The sequence below is a fragment of the Sceloporus undulatus genome, chromosome 1 (genome assembly GCF_019175285.1).
Source record: "Sceloporus undulatus isolate JIND9_A2432 ecotype Alabama chromosome 1, SceUnd_v1.1, whole genome shotgun sequence".
Lineage (NCBI taxonomy): Eukaryota > Metazoa > Chordata > Lepidosauria > Squamata > Phrynosomatidae > Sceloporus > Sceloporus undulatus.
In genome coordinates, this window is record NC_056522.1 from 379,172,170 (window position 1) to 379,190,836 (window position 18,667).

Consider the following 18,667-nt stretch of genomic DNA (forward strand, 5'->3'; position numbering starts at 1 on the left):
TGATGAAGGGGACACGGTTTACGAAAGCTCCTGCTGCCCACCTCTTTCTCTCTGTGGGTCTCAAAGGTGCTGCCAGATCCCTTTGCCAAACTGGAGGAAGTTGGGAGGCGCCCGAGTTAGTGGGGCCATTTCATGGGTTGTTTAACAGGGCAAAGGAAGACCTCAACTCTTAGGACAGTAGGTTGACACTCACTCCCTTGGCCTTTTTCTTTCCCTCCAGTTGGATTAAATGAACACTTGGAGAAGCAGCTGCCAAGCCTTGGCCACAGAAGGACTGGCCTTGGAGGTGGTACTCATTCCTAGGATATCCAGGAGCGTGTGAAATGGCTGGCAGACCTGGTGGATTTCTCCAGATGAACATCTCTTGCTGTACATGCGATTGTGTATGTAAGAATAAATAATATTTTGTTCATCCTGGGGTTGCCTCCGTTCCTGACTCCCTTCTGACTACGCCTTTTGAGCTCCCAAAGAGAAGCTTCTCTCGCTTGGGGTAAGAGGAGGAGGTTCGCCATTGGGTCTCCCAACATCGAGGGAACAGGTTTTAAAATCTTTGTGCATCAGTGTTTAAAATGTAAAGCTGGGGGTGTTCACTATATTCATGCTCTTATTGAATGCAATTTGGCCTTAAAGCTAGCCAATACATAAAATTAAGACTTATAGGATTTTGTAAGTATTTTAAATGTTTATCTTTAAGCAGATACCACAATCCTGCTGTTTCTTGACTGTTGCAGAGGCCTCCCTTGACTGAGCTGCAGCCTACATACCTCATTAGATGGTGCTTTTTGTTTTGTCTGCTGTCGGGATACTTCTTGTGCCTAAATGGTAGAAACTGTGGGCAAAATTGTGTGAGGAGAGAAACAAAAATAAGCATGCAACAAGTTGGCTTAACTTCTGAACTTGGTATGCACTCAGGTAGATGTGAGCATTTGTTCAGGTCTTTCAGCATTTGGCCCTTTAGGGTTCTGTTAATCAAAAATAGCCATTTTAATTGAATACAGCAAGAAAATGGAAGCCAGTGACTGGTTAACGCTTGAGAGACGTCAGGAGGATCAGTCCTGGCTAAAGAATAAGTACGCCATGTTTAAGGTATATCTGAATGCTTTCCAATACACACCCACAAACAGCACAAATTAAAGTGTGTTCTCTTCACCATGGCAGTTTATTAAGTCCATCACATGTGTGGAAAAATCATGTAGCGTTTAATTTCAGTGATACCATCCAATGTAAAAAGGATGTATCACTCTTCTCACCTGTGTCACCCAATTTGTTAAGATCTTTTAATCTGATATGACTTCAGCGCAGCCATTCCCAAAAGACCATGTTCTCCAATGCAAACTTCCCTTGCCTCAGATTTTCAAAATCCTCCTCTGCCTCACCCTTTTCAGAGGCACATTGTGGGACTGGGAGAGATCCCCATCTGCCCTTTGTGGTGCTCCCTATCACTAGTGACCAACTGCCCAGCCCTCCTCCTCCCATCAGCAGGCAAAACCCTTTTGAGTCAGACAAGTTGGGCAGTTAAACTGAGTGGCTATAAAAATGGCTTTTAAGCCTGAATCTTATTTGGTAGACCTATAGAATATTTGGTTGAATGGCGAGTCAGCATGAGCATCGATCCTTCTGATGCAATGAATCTACTTTGTGTATTTATGTTCTATCAGATTGTCAGTTGACTTACGACGACCCCATGAATTACAGGCTTTTCTTAGGCAAGGAATTGTCAGCGGTGGTTTTGCCAGTTCCTTTCCTTGAAATATAGCCTACAGCACCTGGTATTCATTGATGGTCTCCCATCCAAGTACCCACCAGGGCTGACCCTGTTAGTTTCTGAGATAGATGGAATCTGGTGCCTTTTAGGGTACTTGGGCCCTCTTTTCCTTGTAAGTTCAAGCAAAAGCAAAGTTCTGCAGCATCACTTAGCTTGTGTGTTCAACACCTTTTGCCACCTTAACCACAATGAAGTTTTGTTATGGCCATAGGTAGTCAAAACCCAGTCTGCCTCTGCCTTCTTCCTTAAGCTGGACTGTAATGGCTCAAAGGGAGTACCATACCTTATACAGTAAGTCCTACATTTCAGAGCACCAGTATCTTACAGCTCATTTCAACACTGTCAAATTAAGAAAAAGTTCCCCTAATCCAAAAAGAGTCTGCTCTTTCATCAGTTCTTTCTTATAGAGGCTTGCTTGGGGCCAACTGCACATGCCTCTTGCAAAGTTGAGAGGGGAGGAAAGGCATCAGGCCAACTAAGAAACTTGGCTAACAGTGCTAAGTGGCATGCAGGCAGTCCCAAGCAAGCCACCGTAATTCACGTTTCTTCTGTTAATCAGTTTCAGCACTTATTTACAGTGCTGCAGTCCCTAATCCATTGGATAAACTACCTAGGGGAGACTTTGAAATGCCAGTTTATCCCAAACAAGGCAACAAGTCTATTGACAGGGAATGGGAAGTATGAGTGCATTTCACCAACTTTGGCAGTTTACAGACCGTCCTTTTGGGGCGGCCTGTTCCCGCCCCATTCCCCACCGGATCGGGGCCTCAGCTGCCACAGCGGCAGCCTCTGAGGCCGGGATCCACCGCTTTCCAGGCCGCGGGGAAGCGGCAAAAGGCCATTTCCCCGCAGCCTGGAAAGGGGTGTCCTTGGGGTTTAATGCCCCAATGACACCCAACAGTGGCAGGGACAAAGCGGCCCCTTTCTCATTTGTGTTGCTGGCGCAGCCGTGTAAAAGCTGCTCCAGTGACACAAACCTGGAAGGAGCTCCATTTCGGAGCTCCTTCCGGCGTCCTTGCACTGCACCAGGACGTCACTTCCGCCCCGCTCCGTTTGGAGGCGGCGCGGTCGTGACGTCCCAATGGCGGCGCCCATGTAGAATGGGCGCCAGTCGCCACCATTTTGTACATACTAACCCTTTCTTAATCCTTGTACGTACCTATTACGTACTTTTTGCCCGTCTGGAATGCGCCTTTGTTAACTACACAAGCACCAAGTCTGGTTCTGGCTCTAAAAGTACTACTATTAAACTTTCAAGACTACTTACTTGACATTCTCCTCCTCTTACATACTAAGTTTTCAAGATCCACCCTGAAAGCCCTTCTCTGGGTGTACCATCCTAATGAGGTGCAGTGATGGTCTTTTTGGTGGTGAAGACCCTGACACCTGGTATCCATCCTTTGAGTACCTGGGGTTTCAGCACCTGGGGTTCCTTCGTGTGCCACAATTACAGCACTATCATTCCACATTAACTGTCATGGCTATCCTTTATGGACTCTTGTGTCTTGCAGTTTGCGGAGGCACTACAGCAATCTGGGAAATCTAAATACACCTCCCTGAACTATATATCTCAGGATTCCATAGAATGCAGCCATGGAAATTAAGGTGGAATCATTGTGCTATGATATTGTTGAATGAAAGTGCCCCAAGTCATGTGAAGTCAAAGGCTTTCATGGTAGGCATCCATAGTTTTTTGTGGGTTTTTTGGGCTATGTGGCCATGTTCTATAAGAGTTTATTCTTGACGTTTTGCCCGCATTTGTGGGTGGCATCTTCAGAGATGAAGATGGGGGCATACTTATCAAATTTGCAGATGACACCAAATTAGGAGGAGTAGCTAATACTCGAGAGGACAGGATCAAAATTCAAAATGACCTGAATAGACTAAAAAGCTGGGCCAAAGCTAACAAAGCTGTCAGGGATGCTTTGATTGAGATTTCCTGCATGGCGAGGGTTGGACTGGATGGCCCTTGCAGTCTCTTCCAACTCTATGATTCTATGATTTTAGAACTTACTTTTAACATCTGTTAATGGTCTGATCTTTGAGTTTTAAGACCTAAAACTTTGCATGTTGCTATGAGTTTATTTGGTGACACCTTAATCGGGTAAATAAATAAAATGCTCTTAGATTATATGTAATTAAAATTATGCATATAATTAAGGCCAATCAAGAAACATACATACTAAAAACCACAAGCAAAACCATAGTGAATCAGATAATTGATTATACATTATAATCCTGTATAGGACTGAAGGCAATGGAAGGGATTGGTTTCTCACCTTTGTGTCTTATTTGCTGTTTACTGGGATTTGTTTTGAGTCACATTTTTTCTACATTCGAAGCATCTGTATGGTTTCTCCTTTGCACTGTGGGATGTTTACTGTCCCTTTTCTTCGGTTTTCTTCTATTAGACTAAATCTTTATAAAGAACAGATTTTTTTTCTGTGCTTTTCTCCACCTGGTTTTTCTCTTGATTCAGACATTTCAATTCCTCATGCTTCCCTCTTTCTGATGGCATTTAACCAAGTTTCCCTTCTTTTAGTCTCCCACACATCATCTACTGAAATAAAGAAGAAACTCAGGAAAGGGTAGGAACCTAAAGTCCAGCCATTCCTAAATGGTCACTGAGATCCAGCACTGAGGTGATGAAGTGTAACTTTAAGCTCACAGAGTTAGCAATAGCATTTACATTACTTTATCGCTTAATAGTTAATGCAGAACTCTTTAAGCGGTAATTGGTGTAAGCCAATTGCCAACAAGCAATTTTACCCACCTATGAAAGGCTAAGAGTCTACCCTAGAGCCCTGGGACTGAACTCACAACCTTGTGGCTGTAGTACCAACATTTAACCATTGCACCACCAGATGTACATGATGATTGTACCATGCCAACTCATTAGCGAACTGATTATCATCAATGCATTGGCTGCACTCCTTCCTAAAACTGGAGGACCTAGAGTTGGTAGTGGTAACCTCAAAGCTGCATTTCTGCCATGTACTATACGTTGGGCTATCTCTGTACCAAGTTTGGAAACTTCATTTGGTGCAAAATGTGGGAGCCAGATTGGTTACTGGTGCAGGAATCCTGGGTCCAGTTCTGGTCACCATAATTCAAGGGTGACATTGACAAGCTGGAGCATGTCCAGAGGAAGGCAACCAGAATGGTGGAAGGTCTGGAAACCACCAAGCCCTATGAGGAGTGGTTTAGGGAGCTGGATAGGTTTTGCCTACAGATGAGGTTAAGAGGGAACATGGACACCTTAATTAAATATTTGAAAGGCTGTCATATTGAGAATAGAGCAATTTTCTTTCCTGCAGCTCCAGAGACTGGGACACAGCCGGAGCAATGGATACAAACTACAGGAACATAGATTCCACCTAAATGTTAGGAGGAACTTCTTGACCTGTTCAAGAGTGGAACACACTCCTTCAAAGAATAGTGGAGTCTCTTCCTTTGGAGGTCTTTAAACAGAGGCTGGCCATCTCTTGTAAGTGCTTTGTCTCTTTCTGCATGGCATTGGGAGGTTTGGATTAGATGGCCCTTGGGGTCTCTTCCAAGATTCTGTGCTTCTTGTATTAAAATCACTTCACTGGCATCCAGTTAGTTTCCAGGCAAGGCACCAAGTGTTGGTTATTACCTTTAAAACCTTACATGGTTTGGGTCCAGGTTACAATGAAGGGAGGATCACCTCTTTCCATATAATCTGCCGAGTACACTCAGGTTCTCTGGGCAACATTTGCTTCAGTTGGCCAAGGCTAGATGGGCAATTGTTACCCAGAGGATATTTTCTGTCACTATTGCCTTTGTACCTCCATTTTCGATTGCAGCATCTCTCAAAATGGTGACCAGACGTGATGTAATATAGCAACAGCAAGTAAATTTCTATACCGCCTATCAATGAACTAGCACAACCTAAGCAGTTTACACTCTAAGCCAATTGCCCCCAACAAGCTGGGTACTCATTTTACCAACCTACAAAATGATGGAAGGCTGAATGGACCTTGGAGCAGTCCTCTAGGAGCAAACTTACAACGTTGTGGCTCCAGGACCAGCATTTAACCATTGCGCCACCAGGGCTCCTTCTGATTGCCATTTTGAAAGGGTCTGCAGAAGACAATGGAGATATTTAGGCTTGCTGTGTGTGCAAGGGTGACCTCTGAGGGAAGAAATTGGCCCCAGTCCCCACACAGTGGCCCACCCTACCCTAGAGAGGGCTATATGCCAAAATCACTTGACATTTTAAGAATCATCTCCTGCCTTATCCCTGCCCCCCCAAAAATACACACACACTGTTTTCAAACAAGATAGGAACCTACTTGCCACTGAAAGAACATACTTGAAGGAGAAAGGAATTCTTCTGTTTCCTCCAAGCCACGGACCACTGGATTGTTCATGTCTTCCAGGCCTGAGAGGTGGTCACAATTTGGGAGTCCTTCTTGGGAGGAAACAAATAAACCAGTTATTTCTTCTCATTCCTATTCTAATAAACAGTTGAGCTGTCTAGTCCTCATTAATTTTAGCTGAGCTTTGTTGGTGCTTTGCACCAGAGATAGTGCTACTCAGTTTATGCCAGACTGCCCAAAATGCCCCTTCCAAAGGAGGAACACAGCAAAGGGACCATTTGTTCCATCACTATCGCAACCACAAGCTCACCTACTACTTCCTCTTAGGTTTCTCTTTCTTCCTCTCAGATGGGCATCTTTCAGGAGTGCTTTGATGGTGTCTTCTGCATGGCATGGGTAGATTGCCCTTGGGGCCTCTTCCAGTTCTAGGATTCGAGGGTCTCTGGTTTCAGAGATGCCACTTTTGGTCTCCCTAAGTCCGCTTTAAGTTCACGCCAATGTAAACATTTTTCCTTGAGCTGTTGCTTATGCTTTCAGCTGATAGCCAGAAACAGTTTTTAAAAACTCAGTGTACACAGAAATAATTCTTGTAAGGCACTTCTTCTTGGGTCTGTGGGTCTCATCTGTACGGGGCATGCTCCCAAAAAGGCATGCGGCTTAGAGCCATGATGACAGGAGACTGAAACTGTGAGCAAAAAACAGAGGTAAAAGTGCAACAAAAAAGCCAACAAGGTACAATTGTCATCTCAAAACTGGTTTGCAATTATATTTTGATATCTTTTGTCAGAGAAAATTCTCAACTATTATGTGGATTTAACATGGCGTATTTCTAGCCTTCTTCCACAAAAGGAATTGTGTTTCCAGGTGTGTAAGCCTGCAAAAAAAAAAAAAATGTTTTGTAAATACCCTCATTTCCACATTTTTTCCCCTCAGAAAAGTTTGGCAAAACAATTTATCAAATAATTTTGTTGAAGCATGATGAATGAAAAAATGTTTAAGACAAGATGTCCTTGGATTTGCTGTTGTTGTCATGTGCCTTCAAGTTGTTTCTGACTTATGGCGACCCTAAGGGATTTTCTTGGCAAGATTTGTTCAGAAGAGGTTTGCCATTGCTTGAGGCTGAGAGCATGTCACTTGCGCAAGGTCCCCAGTTGGTTTCATAGCCACTGTGCCATGCTGGCTCTCTATTTAGTTATAGGTTTGCTCAAAATCTAAACTGGAACGTCCCAAAGGAAACACAGAAATTCTTAGTTTGGATTTTGTACTTGCAAAACCAATTTTTATTCAAAAGCTCTTGAAAAGGCAATACTGACCCAAAATTAAGTACCAATCATAGAACATCAAAGTGCCGGATTTAGAACATGGCTGTCCCAAATAATGTCCACATACACAAACCAAATTATGTAGAAGAGGTAGTACAAGAACTGAAGATCATGTACAAGTAAATGATAAGGGGGAAAGAGGAGGAAGAATTGAGAGGGAATTAAGAATCCACATAGCAGCAACAAAAAAAGAAAGCTAACTAACCTGGCTTCTGTGGATATCACACACAAGGCCTGATTCGAGATGAGGGTTCACCATAAGCAAGAAGGAGGCCATAGATGGAATGAGAAATGCAGGAATTTTCAGGCAACAAAGAAGCTACCTGAAATGTAAAATGGCCACAAGTGAGTATAATTGACTAATTAAGCAAGTTTGACATCTAACCAGGTACTTTCCCAATGTGTTAAAAACTAATCATCAAGGCCTTTATACAAAGTCAGCATGGTATAGTGGTTTGAGTATTGGAATGGGACTCTGGAGGCCAGGGTTCAAATCCCTGCTCAGCCTCGGAAGCATAATTACAGCGCTATAGAAATAAAGTTTAATAATAATAATAATAATAATAATAATAATAATAATAATAATCTGGGTGACTTTGAGGAAGTCACTCTCTCTCAGTCTCAGATGAAGGCAAAGGCAAACCCCCTCTTTAAAAATCTTGCCAAGAAACTCCTGTGATTGCTTTGCGTTAACTTGGAAATTACTTGAAGGCACACAATAACAACAACAACAACAAGGCGTCTAAACATTCTTAAACCACAAGAGATAATGCAATTGTTTTGATGGCTATGCTATCCCAGGCTGCATCTTCACTGCAGAAATAATGCAGTTTGACATCGCTTTAACTGCCATGGCTCAACAAAATGGAATTCTGGGATTGTAGTTTTGTGAGCTATTTAGTCTTCTCTGTTGACACAACAAACTACAAATTCCAGGATTCCATAGCAAAGAGGCATGGCAGATAAAGCAGTGTCAAACTGCATTATTTCTGCAGTGCAGATGCAGCCCCAGAGTAACTTTTCAAAGACTGTGGGAAAGCTGGCTAGGCCAAAATGGAAACTTGACAGGTGGGCTAAGATGAAGAGCATAGAAGATAAGATTTCATTACAGCTTCTATCAATGGAACGTGAGATGGAGACTCTTAGTTTCGTATTTATATCACAACCTAAGAACTTCTCCAATAAATATATACGGAAGGAGATCTTGCAGCATCTTTGAGACTAACTGAAAGAAAGAAGTTGGTAGCATGAGCTTTCACAAAGTTAAGTCTACTATCTCAGATGCATTTTACAGACTAACACGGCTATATTTTGGAATGAATATATAAACATTCACCGAAAGGTATTTATTAAAATACAGTTCTACTTACCATTGCTTTTCCTTGCTTCATTCTCCGTTTTATCTGTGCATCTCTCTCTAAACATGAGGAACACTTAAAACTGTAAACAAACTGGCAATTTTGGGAGTCAGAGTGGCATAAAAATTAAGTACAGAGGAATATTATTTCCACAAAAGATGTAGTTGGAGTAACTTATTGAGCGAAACGTGCACCCCTCCTTTAATGCTGTACAGCCTTTCACTTGCAGTGGCTGATGTCTCCCGTACCAATGAGGCACTCCAAGATTTACTGCAAGTTTTAAGAAGTGATCCATGGTGATAAACAGGCCAATCTCCTTTAAAGCCAGCCAAAACCTGGAATGGACTCACTGCCCTACTGGCATGGGAGCCATCAACTAACACTGCCAGTAGCACTAGAGGAAAAAGTCCCAAATATCAAGAGAAAACACCTCTGTAAAATATATATTACACCCAGAAGCAGACAGACTTGGCTCACACCTAAAGTCCTTGCCTATTTGAGAGTGACAGCAGCAAGGTAAGAATGCCTTCACACAAAATACAGTGATAAAGAAATTGTCTTTAGAAATCTTGCTGTTCAAAGTGGCGCTGGGCAGTATGTCCCAAAACGCAACTGTCCATCAACAACAAATGAAGACTGGAGAGCTCTCATTTGACAGCATCATCTTGCCATCCTATAATTCCAGCAAAGCACCCAAAACGGTCCAAAATAGTCATAAGGGGTCAACTGACCAAATAAATTGCTGGAAGTACTGTGTGTGTCCTTTTCTCAAAACAATCCTCTGAAATGAGCTTTTGCAAAATTCACTTTTTGTGTTCCCAAGTACTGCCTCACAAAGCAAGGAAAGTCTCAGCTTGTGGTGAGACTTTCCTCGCGCTTCCCTTCCACTTTGTGTATTTTGTGATGCTTTTTGAGGTTGGCTCTCTGGATGAAGCTTTTCCCACAATCCAAGCATTCATACGGCCTCTCCCCAGTATGGATCCTCTGATGTCGATGAAGGTTTGAATTGCTGCCGAATCGTCTCCCACAGACAGGGCATTTGTGCGGTTTCTCTCCAGTGTGAATTCTCTGGTGACGATAAAGAACTGAACTGGAGCGGAAGGTTTTCCCGCAGGAAGGACATTCATACGGCTTCTCCCCTGTGTGGGTCCTTTGGTGAATAATCAGCTTTGAGCCTGAAAGAAAGAATTTCCCACAGACTGAGCATTTGTGTGCCTTTGAGCCTGTCCGGCGACCAAAACCTTTTCCGTAAGCTCTGCAGGCATTCCGTTTTTTATTAGGGTCAATTTCCGTCTGCACTGCGGTTACAATCCGGCCCTTGTACTCTCCCCCGTAAGGTCCGGATCCATCTGCTTCACTCCCTGCATAGGTTTGCTGTCGATGGTCCAGTCTCTCCTGACTGGTTGAGGCACTTTCTTGAACACAACACTGAGAAACAACCTCTTCGGCTTTCCATCGGGACACTCTGCATGGCCTCGCTGGTTCTGAGTCTTCTGCCACATCTCTTTCCCTCTCAAACATGGGCATCCACCCATTACCTGGTTGAGAAACGAGAGAATCCCAAATGACTCACTCCATGGGCTAGATGTAAAAAAGAATTTGAAAGTTAGGGAAAATAAAGACACTTAAAATTGGGAGGCAAGGAGAACAGGGCCAAGACCACAAAGGTAACAGAGAAGCACCCACTACTACCCTTCGGATAGCTGCATTTTTACTTATATGTAATTGTTTTAATTTTTGTAACATGCCCTGAATTCCAGACTGCAAACTGGAATTCAGGGCAGCTTACAAAATTTAAAGCAATTACATATAAGTTAAAGTGCAGCTATTTAAATAATTAAAACCATTTAAAACAAATCCATTAAAACACAAAATGTATTTTATAACTAGTCCAAGCCACAGCTCAACTGGGTGGATATCTGGGCGATGCAAAGTGGAGAAGCAAAGAGCCCAGGCTGCAACCCTGGCTACTTTGATCTACTGTGCCTTCACAGCATGTTCTCAAAGGATGTTCCTTCCTGCAATTGGAGACCCAAATGGAAATGCACGAGGAAAAAAGCGAAACAAATTCCCAGATTACTCCCAAAACTTTGGAAATGTTTTCTAAGCCTCCCCCCCCCCCCTTCTATATGCTACCCCTTCTCCTTAGACACCAAAAGGTAGCCTGGCTCTAAGGCCAGATCAGATCCAGAGCTCTCTGAAGAGAGAATGAAACCCTACGGCACAAAGCATGGGAACCACAAAGCCCTCTGAGGAGCTGCTTATGGAGCTTGGTATGTTCAGCCTGGAGAAAAGATGGTTAAAAGGTGATATGATAGCCCGGCTTAAATATGTGAAGGGGTGCCATACTGAGGATGGAGCAAGCTTGTTTTTCATTGCTCCAGAGAAAAGGAGCCGGAGCAATGGATGCAAACTCCTGGAAAAGAGATTCCACCTAAACCTGAGGATAAACTTTGTTGGTAAAAGCTGTTCAACAGTGAAAGATGTTGCCTCCGAGGATGGTGGAGTTGCCTCTTTCAGAAGTTTTTAAACAGGGGCTAGATGGTCATCTGTCAAGAGTGCTTTGATGGGGCGTCTTCCCACTTGAGGGTTCTATGATACTTCTTACCCAAAGGACTGTCATCCTCCTCCTCCTCCTGCTTCGTTTCGACATACAGGTGTATCTGTTCGGTTCCAGCAGGAGCACATTCTGCTTCAGAAAAATCTACGGCCCCTGCATCCGAGACCACCTGCAAGAACAGCAAGGGACTGTTAGAAAGACCACACTGGAAGGGGGTGTCTCTATATATACCTGTCTGAGAACAGAGATCTGCAGGCGAGACCCTCCTCTGTGTCCTGACAGGGCAATATAAGGTGGAAGACAGGAGCCTGGAGAGGGCCCTCTTGATTATGGCACCCCAATGGTGAAACGCCCTGCCCTTGGAGGCCTGAAAGGAGCCAACCCTTGCTTTACTTGAGTGCTGCATAAAAACAAGGCTTTTTATTAAAGTCTTTGTGAACTAATTTCCTTTGAAATGTACAGTGGGCCCTCAGTATCTGCTGGGGTTTGGCTCCAGGAATCCCCATTGATACCAAAATCCATGGATGCTCAAGTCCCATTAAATACAGTGGGATAGTAAAATGGTGTCCCTTACATAAAATGGCAAAATCAAGGTTTGCTTTTTGGAATGTATATATTTCCAAGCTGTAGATGGTTGAATCCATGGATGCAGAATCCATGGAGATGGAGGGCCGACTTCACATGGTTTTATGTCTTTGGCACTTTTACAGTCACTCATTGACAAACTGTCTTATTTATTATATTTTTTTATTTTGTCTACATTATTGATGCTTTAAATCTGGAACTAGTTTAAATTGTTTATATTGCACGCTGTCCTGGGATTCAACAAGGAAGGACGGGGGAGAACTATTTTAATACATCAAAATATATATATATATATTTTAATAAACAAACAAACTAGCTTGAACTAAGGGCCTGAGCCTTTGCTGCATAACCCACACCCCTCCTGCTTTAGGTGGGACAGCCATGCTTAATTCTCTGCCTTCCTGCTTTTTCAGGGGCTTTTAAATCTCCCACATACCACCAATAGTCAGTGAAGGCTCAGCGAGGCTTTGTGGAGCGACTGCTTCCTCCATCCATGGACCGGCTGCCACTCGGCATGGTCAGTGAAGGCTGGGTGGAGGAAGCAGCAGTGAAGACAAAGGGAAGGGTGGTGACTTGGACCTTAGCACAATGTTTCTGCTTCTGCCATCTGTCAAGGCAATTAATCCTCTCCTCAGCATGACCAGTGAAAGTTTGGCAAGGCCAGGTGGAGAACTGAGTCACTGTCCACTTCCTCGTCTTTGCCACCGCCTTTTCCTCCACCTGTCATGATGCTGTATCCACTGCTCAACATGGTCAATGAATCCTCAATGAGGTGGTCACTGTCCTCCCCTTTGCCTTCACTGCCCCTACATCCTCCACCTATCCCAGCTGAGCCACCTCTGACCATGCCAAGGGGCAGTGCCCCTTGCCACTCATGCAGTGGAGGTGCTGTGGGCACAAGTCCAATCCCAAACTGCTACCCCAGCAGGGCAACTAGGTAGTGGTGGTGGAACAAGCACCAGTGCTTAGGTGGGGTTGGAGGGAGAGGGGCGAGGAAATGGGGCAGCAAAGACAAACCCCTAACACAAACAGAATAGGACTGGTGGCTGCTTCAGTGGGAGCCACTGTGTCTAGAAGAGAGGGATGGTAGTCCTGGTTTCCCACAAACTTTTCCAATCCCCTTATCAAAACATCCAAGTTGGCAGCAGTCGCTACAGTGAGTTCCACTGTTTAGACTTTCTTTTCCTCTGTGCTGAACCTCCACTCACGTTCCACCAGATGCCAAGGAGGCACCTGGCACCAAGATGGCCTCACCGGGTTATTGTGCCTCTCAACCTCTTGCTGCTTCAGCAGAAACGCCTCGGCCAGGGCCACCGCCTGGGAGCAGGTCTCCGGGCCACATTCTCTCACCCAGCTCTGCGTCTCCAATGGCAGGACTGTGAGGAACTGCTCCAAGATGAGCAGCTCCAGGATCTGCTCCTTGGTGTGCTTCTCGACCTCCAGCCACCGCCGGCAGAGTCGCTGGAGCTGGTCGTATGTGGCTCTTGGACCCTTGGCCTCCATGTAGCAGAAGTGTCGAAAGTGCTGGCGGCTCTTCTCCCTGTTGAGGGCATCTCTTCGCAAGAGGGCCACCTTCACCTTCCCATAATCCTCTTTCTCTCCAGCTTCCATCATCTGGAAGGTCATCTCCGCTTCACCGCTGAGGGCAGGCAACAGCCGAGCCATCCACTCCTCTCTGGGCCACCTACAGGCTTTGGCCACTTGCTCAAAGGAGTCCAGGAAGGCCTTTGTGTCCCCCCATGGGGTGGCTTCCTCGGGGATCTCCTGCTCTGACGGAGGGGATCCCACAATTTTGAGGAACTCCTGCCAATGGGTTTCCCAGCGGGAGTCCTGACCATCTTCTGGTTCCTCCTTCACCTGAGTTGTGGTCACTCTGACATAGGACACCTCACCACTCTCAGCATGCATTGCGTGAGGGGGCCTGTGGTTATCCTCCATCTTGGCCTTGCCTTCTCCAGTGGCCCAGAGGACAGGAGGGCCTTCCTTTCTTCCATCTGGGACTCCCACTTGTGGATGACCCACAGAGACCTGCTCCTCCATTTTCATCCTTGGTTGCCCTTGCAAATGCGGATCTTCTGCCTCAAAATGGCCAAAAAACCCTTCTTTCAGAATAATATGGGAGTAATCTGGTCAGCCTCCCTGAGCTTCTGCCTAGAAGTAGAGATGAAAAAGGGGGGAAAGTAAACACAGAATTAGCAACAAGACATCAGCCGTGTTATTCTAGAGCTGCTGGTGTTTCTTAAACCTGCTGGCACTTCATGAAGTCATTCTATAAATTACATGGGATTTTCCAAGGATGGAAAGCCTGCAGTGTTAGACTATTCTGCAAGATCATCATCATCATCACTGTCATCATCTGTATCCCAATACCTTGAAGGCATCACCATTTTGTGTTGTTTTCACAGAACCATAGAGCTGGAAGAACCCCCAAGGGCCACCCAGTCCAACCCTTTCTGCCATGCAGGAATTCACTATCAAAGCACTCCCAACATATTTATTTCATTTATTTATTGGATTGCCCTCCAGCCTCTGTTTAAAAACCTCCTAAGAGCTTTGGCCAAGGTGGCACAAAGAAGTTGGTGAAAGGTATGGAAACCACCGAACCCTCCGGGGAGAGGCTTAGGGGGCTAGATGTGTTTAGTCTGGAGAAGAGATGGTTGGTGTTGGGGCGTGGAAAGACACGCTGTGTCCACCACGACCACCTGCAGAGTAGAACCGCGTCAAGAGGACGCCAGGGAGAAGGAATCTGAAGAGATGTCTGCAAAGGTATTCAGGCCAAGAAGGAAAGTATTCCTTCACCACTGCAAACAGCCTTAAGCTCCCGGCTTGAGAAATAACGACAAGAGCACTAAGCCTTCACTCTACACGAGGGCTTTAATACATAAGTTACTTTAATACATAAGTTACTTTGCCAACCAAACAACCGTAACAACAAAACAGAGAGGCAGTTACTCACACACCAACTGTCATACCCGGCCCCTCTCTCTCAGAAGGACCGACTGTCTCACTCTCCCTCAGTGACAGTTGAGGAGGACAGTTGACAGTTGCATCAACATTCCAATGATTCACTGTTTGAATGCTGACATATATAACTGCCACTAGGGCTGTACATAACTTGCACAACAGCTCCGCCTAGTGGCCACATCCATGTCATTTCTCAGACCTGTTTACACAGTTGGTAGGTGACATGATAGACCTGTTTAAACATTTGAAGGGATGACATATTAAGGAGGGAGGAAGTTTCTTTTCTGCTGCTGTACAGAATAGGACACAGAGGAATGGATGCAAGCTCCAGGAAAAGAGATTCCACCTCAACATTAGGAGAACTTCCTGAGAGTCAGGGCTGTTTGACAGTGGAACACACTCCTTCCTCGGAGTGTAGTGGAGTCTCCTTCCTTGGAGGCTGTCTTTAAGCAGAGGCTGGATGGCCATCTGTCAATGGGGATGCTTTGATTGAGAGCTCCTGCATGGCAGAAGGGGGCTGGACTGGATCAGGGCCCTTGAAGTCTCTTCCAATCCAACTCTCATTCTGCGATTCTAAACAGAGGCTTGATGGCCATCTGTCACAAGGGATCTTTGGATGGGTTCTTCCTGCATGGCAGAAAGGTCTCTGCCAACTCTTTTTGGGGGGGAGAAAAGCGGGATAGAAATCAAATAAATAAATAAGAAACTCGAGGACCCTTGAACCCCTCACCCCCCCCCCCCGGGGCCCACAGACACCCCCCCCCACCCCCACAGGGTGACCACCAGACACGTCCTCCTTTTCTAGGACACAGTCCTAAGTCTCAGCTTTCTGTCCAAGAAGAATTCCAAAAGGTCCTCCATTCTGAGCATGCCTAAGTAGCAAATGTTTGGTCATGTTCCCCCTTTTTTTCCTGGAATGTCCTACATTTTGCAGTGCCTCCTCCTCCTCCTCCTCCTCCTTTGCAGCCAGGACATCTGTGGTCACCCTGGGCCCCAGGCCATCTTTTGCAAAGCCCCCCACTCCCAGAATGGCAAGAAGAAGGGGATGCAAAGAAGAGGCCTAAGGGAGAGGGGGGGAGGGACCCCTCTCTTCTCTGGGGGCTGAAGGGGGGCAGACAGGCCCCTTTGTGGCATGAAAGGAAGGGGTGCTGGGTCTTTTCCTTGCCCCCTGCTGCCCCTTCCTTGCAAAGAGCAACTCCTTCCTCCACTCACCTTCCCTTGCTCTTGCAGCTCCAGCTGGGGACTAAAACAGACCTTGCTTTTGCTTTGCAATTGCAGCAGCAGAGCATCCACTCTTCTGCTGCATAGAGATAGGAAGAGAGGGAGAAAGGGCAGAGCATGATGCTCAGGTTGAGAGCTCCTGCAAGGGAAGGTTTCTGCAAGGAAAGGACTCTTCCCCCAGGTTTTCACTGCTATTTCTGAGGCAGAAGTCAACCCCTCTTTTTTTTTGCCCTTGCACCTTTTGCAGCTGCAAAGCAGGCAGCAATTCAACTGGTGAAGCTGCAATGCCCCATAAGGGAACTTTAACTGCACCAGTTGCATTGGCAGCCTGGCACAAAGGAGCCCTGCCTGTGTCAGGGAACATAAATAAATAGAGGGAATCAGCCTTGGCTTGGGGGAAGGTTCAGCTGGTGCAGTGTCATGGGAGATGGAGGAAGGGTGCATCTACACTGGAGAAATAATGCAGTTTTGACTCCACTTTGAGTGCTGTAGCTCCATCCTAAGAAAGCCTATTGATTCCTTTCTCTGCCTTTCTCCCAACACAGGACCCAACAAGGCAAAGCATCAATAAACCATCACAATATGACACTGGACGAACATTTAAAACCATCTAGTCGTTATTTTATTTTAAATTATTTTTAAATTTAAATTATTTTAATTGGTTGTCCCCAACATTTTACTGAATGTTTACATGTACGAATATATACTATATTTGCTGTGTATTGCATATTTTTTAAATCTTTGTAAGCCGCCCCGGTTGCATTTTGTAGAGGGGTGGGATATGGATAAATTTTATTATTACTGTTGTTATTATCATTATATTTAATTATTTTTGAAGAATATATGCCATGGGCAGGTTTATTTTATCTGTTGTAATTGGTTGTATGTACAGCGCTGTGTAAATTTACAGCGCTATATAAACAAACTTTAATAATAATAATAATAATAATAATAATCCTGCAGCTTGGGCTCAAGAGGCAGCTGCATACTGTTTCTCACTTTATTGCATGCATGCAATATACAAAAGGAAACACGAATACACACATCTACTCATGCTTCTTAGTCAGGCTCAAAATGGAGGACATTTTGAAATTCCTCCTGAACAAAAGGTTGACATGGAGGACATGTCCTGGAAAAGGAGGACATCTGGCCACCCGGTGGAAGAAGGGGAGCTGGGTGCATCTGCACTGAAGAAATAATGCAGTTTGAGACCACTTTAAGTTCTGTAGCTCCAGCCAATGGAATCCTGGAATTTGTAATTGATAGAAATTAAAATAGTTTGTAATTTATTTAAATGATTTATTTGTCTCCCAGGGGCTCAGGATGGCTTAGGAGAGTTAAAATAAAATTAGATACACGTGTGTGTGTGTGTGTCTGTAAACACACATAAAATGTTATTTTTCAAATGTAATGAAACTATACAATTCAAAATAAATTAAAGCCCCTCCATTAAAAGACAAAATAGTTTTTATTTTAAGGCAACCAAAAAACAACAAAATAACAAACTGGATCCCAAACTGAACCCAGAAGCTATCGTTGCATGTGAGTCTATTATTTTCACTGTAAAAGTCTATGTTGTGTTCATATACCTTTTAATTGTTGGTTGGCCACTCTAGCCAGCAGCACTCTATTGCTTTAACCCTTTAGAAACTGCAGGCCTCTCTTTCCTTTCAAGAGGGTTCTTCTCGCAAAGTTCCCCCTTCAAGAGAAGAGGGGCTTGTTTAGGGTTCAGGGCACCCCAAAAGTGATCCAATATATAAAGTATATGAAGTATAATTGATACTTTCTGTACTAGTTCTACTTCCAGCAGAAATAAATCTCCTAATGTTGATGTGGAATTATTATTATTATTCGTATCCCACTCTTTCCCAGAACTAGGACTCAGAGCGAACAGTACAATTAAAAACAGAGGGGAAAAGTACATTAAAAAGGAATTAAATTACAGTATCACCATATCAAAACAGATAGTTATTGAAAGAATAAAAGACATGCAGCATCCCAGCCTGTCCTCATAACAATTCCTTAAAGGCATGTGAGAGCAGGCAGGCCTTAACCATGCTCTTTTCCTGCAGTTTGCATCCATTGCTCTGAATCCTATTCTCTGGAGCAGCAGAAAACAAGCTTTCTCCATCCTCAAAGAAAATTATTTTATTTTATAAATGTTAATTTAATTGTTAAAGAGAGCCTGGATGGCCATCTGTCAATGGAGATGCTTTGGTTGTGAGTTCCTGCAGGGCAGAAGGGGGCTGGACTGGATGGCCCTTCCAACTCTGATTCCATGAATTAAACCTGGCTCTCATGTTACCCCTTTACCCTTTTCTTCTCCAGGCTAAACACCCCCAGCTCCCTGAATAATATAATAAAAACAAAGGGGACCAGCTGACTCCCCCCCCAAAAGTATATTAAAAGCAGTACAGGTAAAACCATACTACTACTTGCAAAGTGCCTCTTCTTCATCTGCTGTTCGGAGGCAAAACATCCTTCTAGTCCAGTGATGGTGAACCTTTTAGAGGCCGAGTGCCCAAACTGCAACCCCAAACCCACTTATT

General features: G+C 44.5%; 1 protein-coding gene across 16 annotated transcripts; it reads right to left on the minus strand.

The window, feature by feature from the left end:
- Window positions 1-3,715: 3,715 nt before the first annotated feature.
- LOC121919613 (zinc finger protein 24-like) lies at window positions 3,716-16,247 on the minus strand. 16 transcript variants are annotated; one of them, XR_006101519.1, is made up of 8 exons: window positions 16,110-16,247; window positions 13,188-14,084; window positions 11,397-11,517; window positions 8,801-10,326; window positions 7,636-7,753; window positions 6,419-6,982; window positions 6,082-6,200; window positions 3,716-4,325 (listed from the first exon to the last, which is right to left on the minus strand). XR_006101519.1 is itself a non-coding variant. In XM_042446419.1 (4 exons), the coding sequence occupies exons 2-4, from the start codon at window positions 13,977-13,979 to the stop codon at window positions 9,638-9,640; spliced, it is 1,602 nt and encodes a 533-aa protein (XP_042302353.1). In that variant the 5' UTR covers window positions 13,980-14,084; window positions 14,890-15,096; the 3' UTR covers window positions 8,330-9,637. The 16 variants fall into 16 exon arrangements, 1 of the variants encoding a protein (XP_042302353.1); XR_006101532.1 differs by lacking the exon at window positions 16,110-16,247 and adding an exon at window positions 14,890-15,096 and having other exon boundaries at window positions 13,284-14,084; XR_006101526.1 differs by lacking the exon at window positions 16,110-16,247 and adding an exon at window positions 14,890-15,096 and having other exon boundaries at window positions 3,716-4,322; window positions 6,102-6,197.
- Window positions 16,248-18,667: the final 2,420 nt, after the last annotated feature.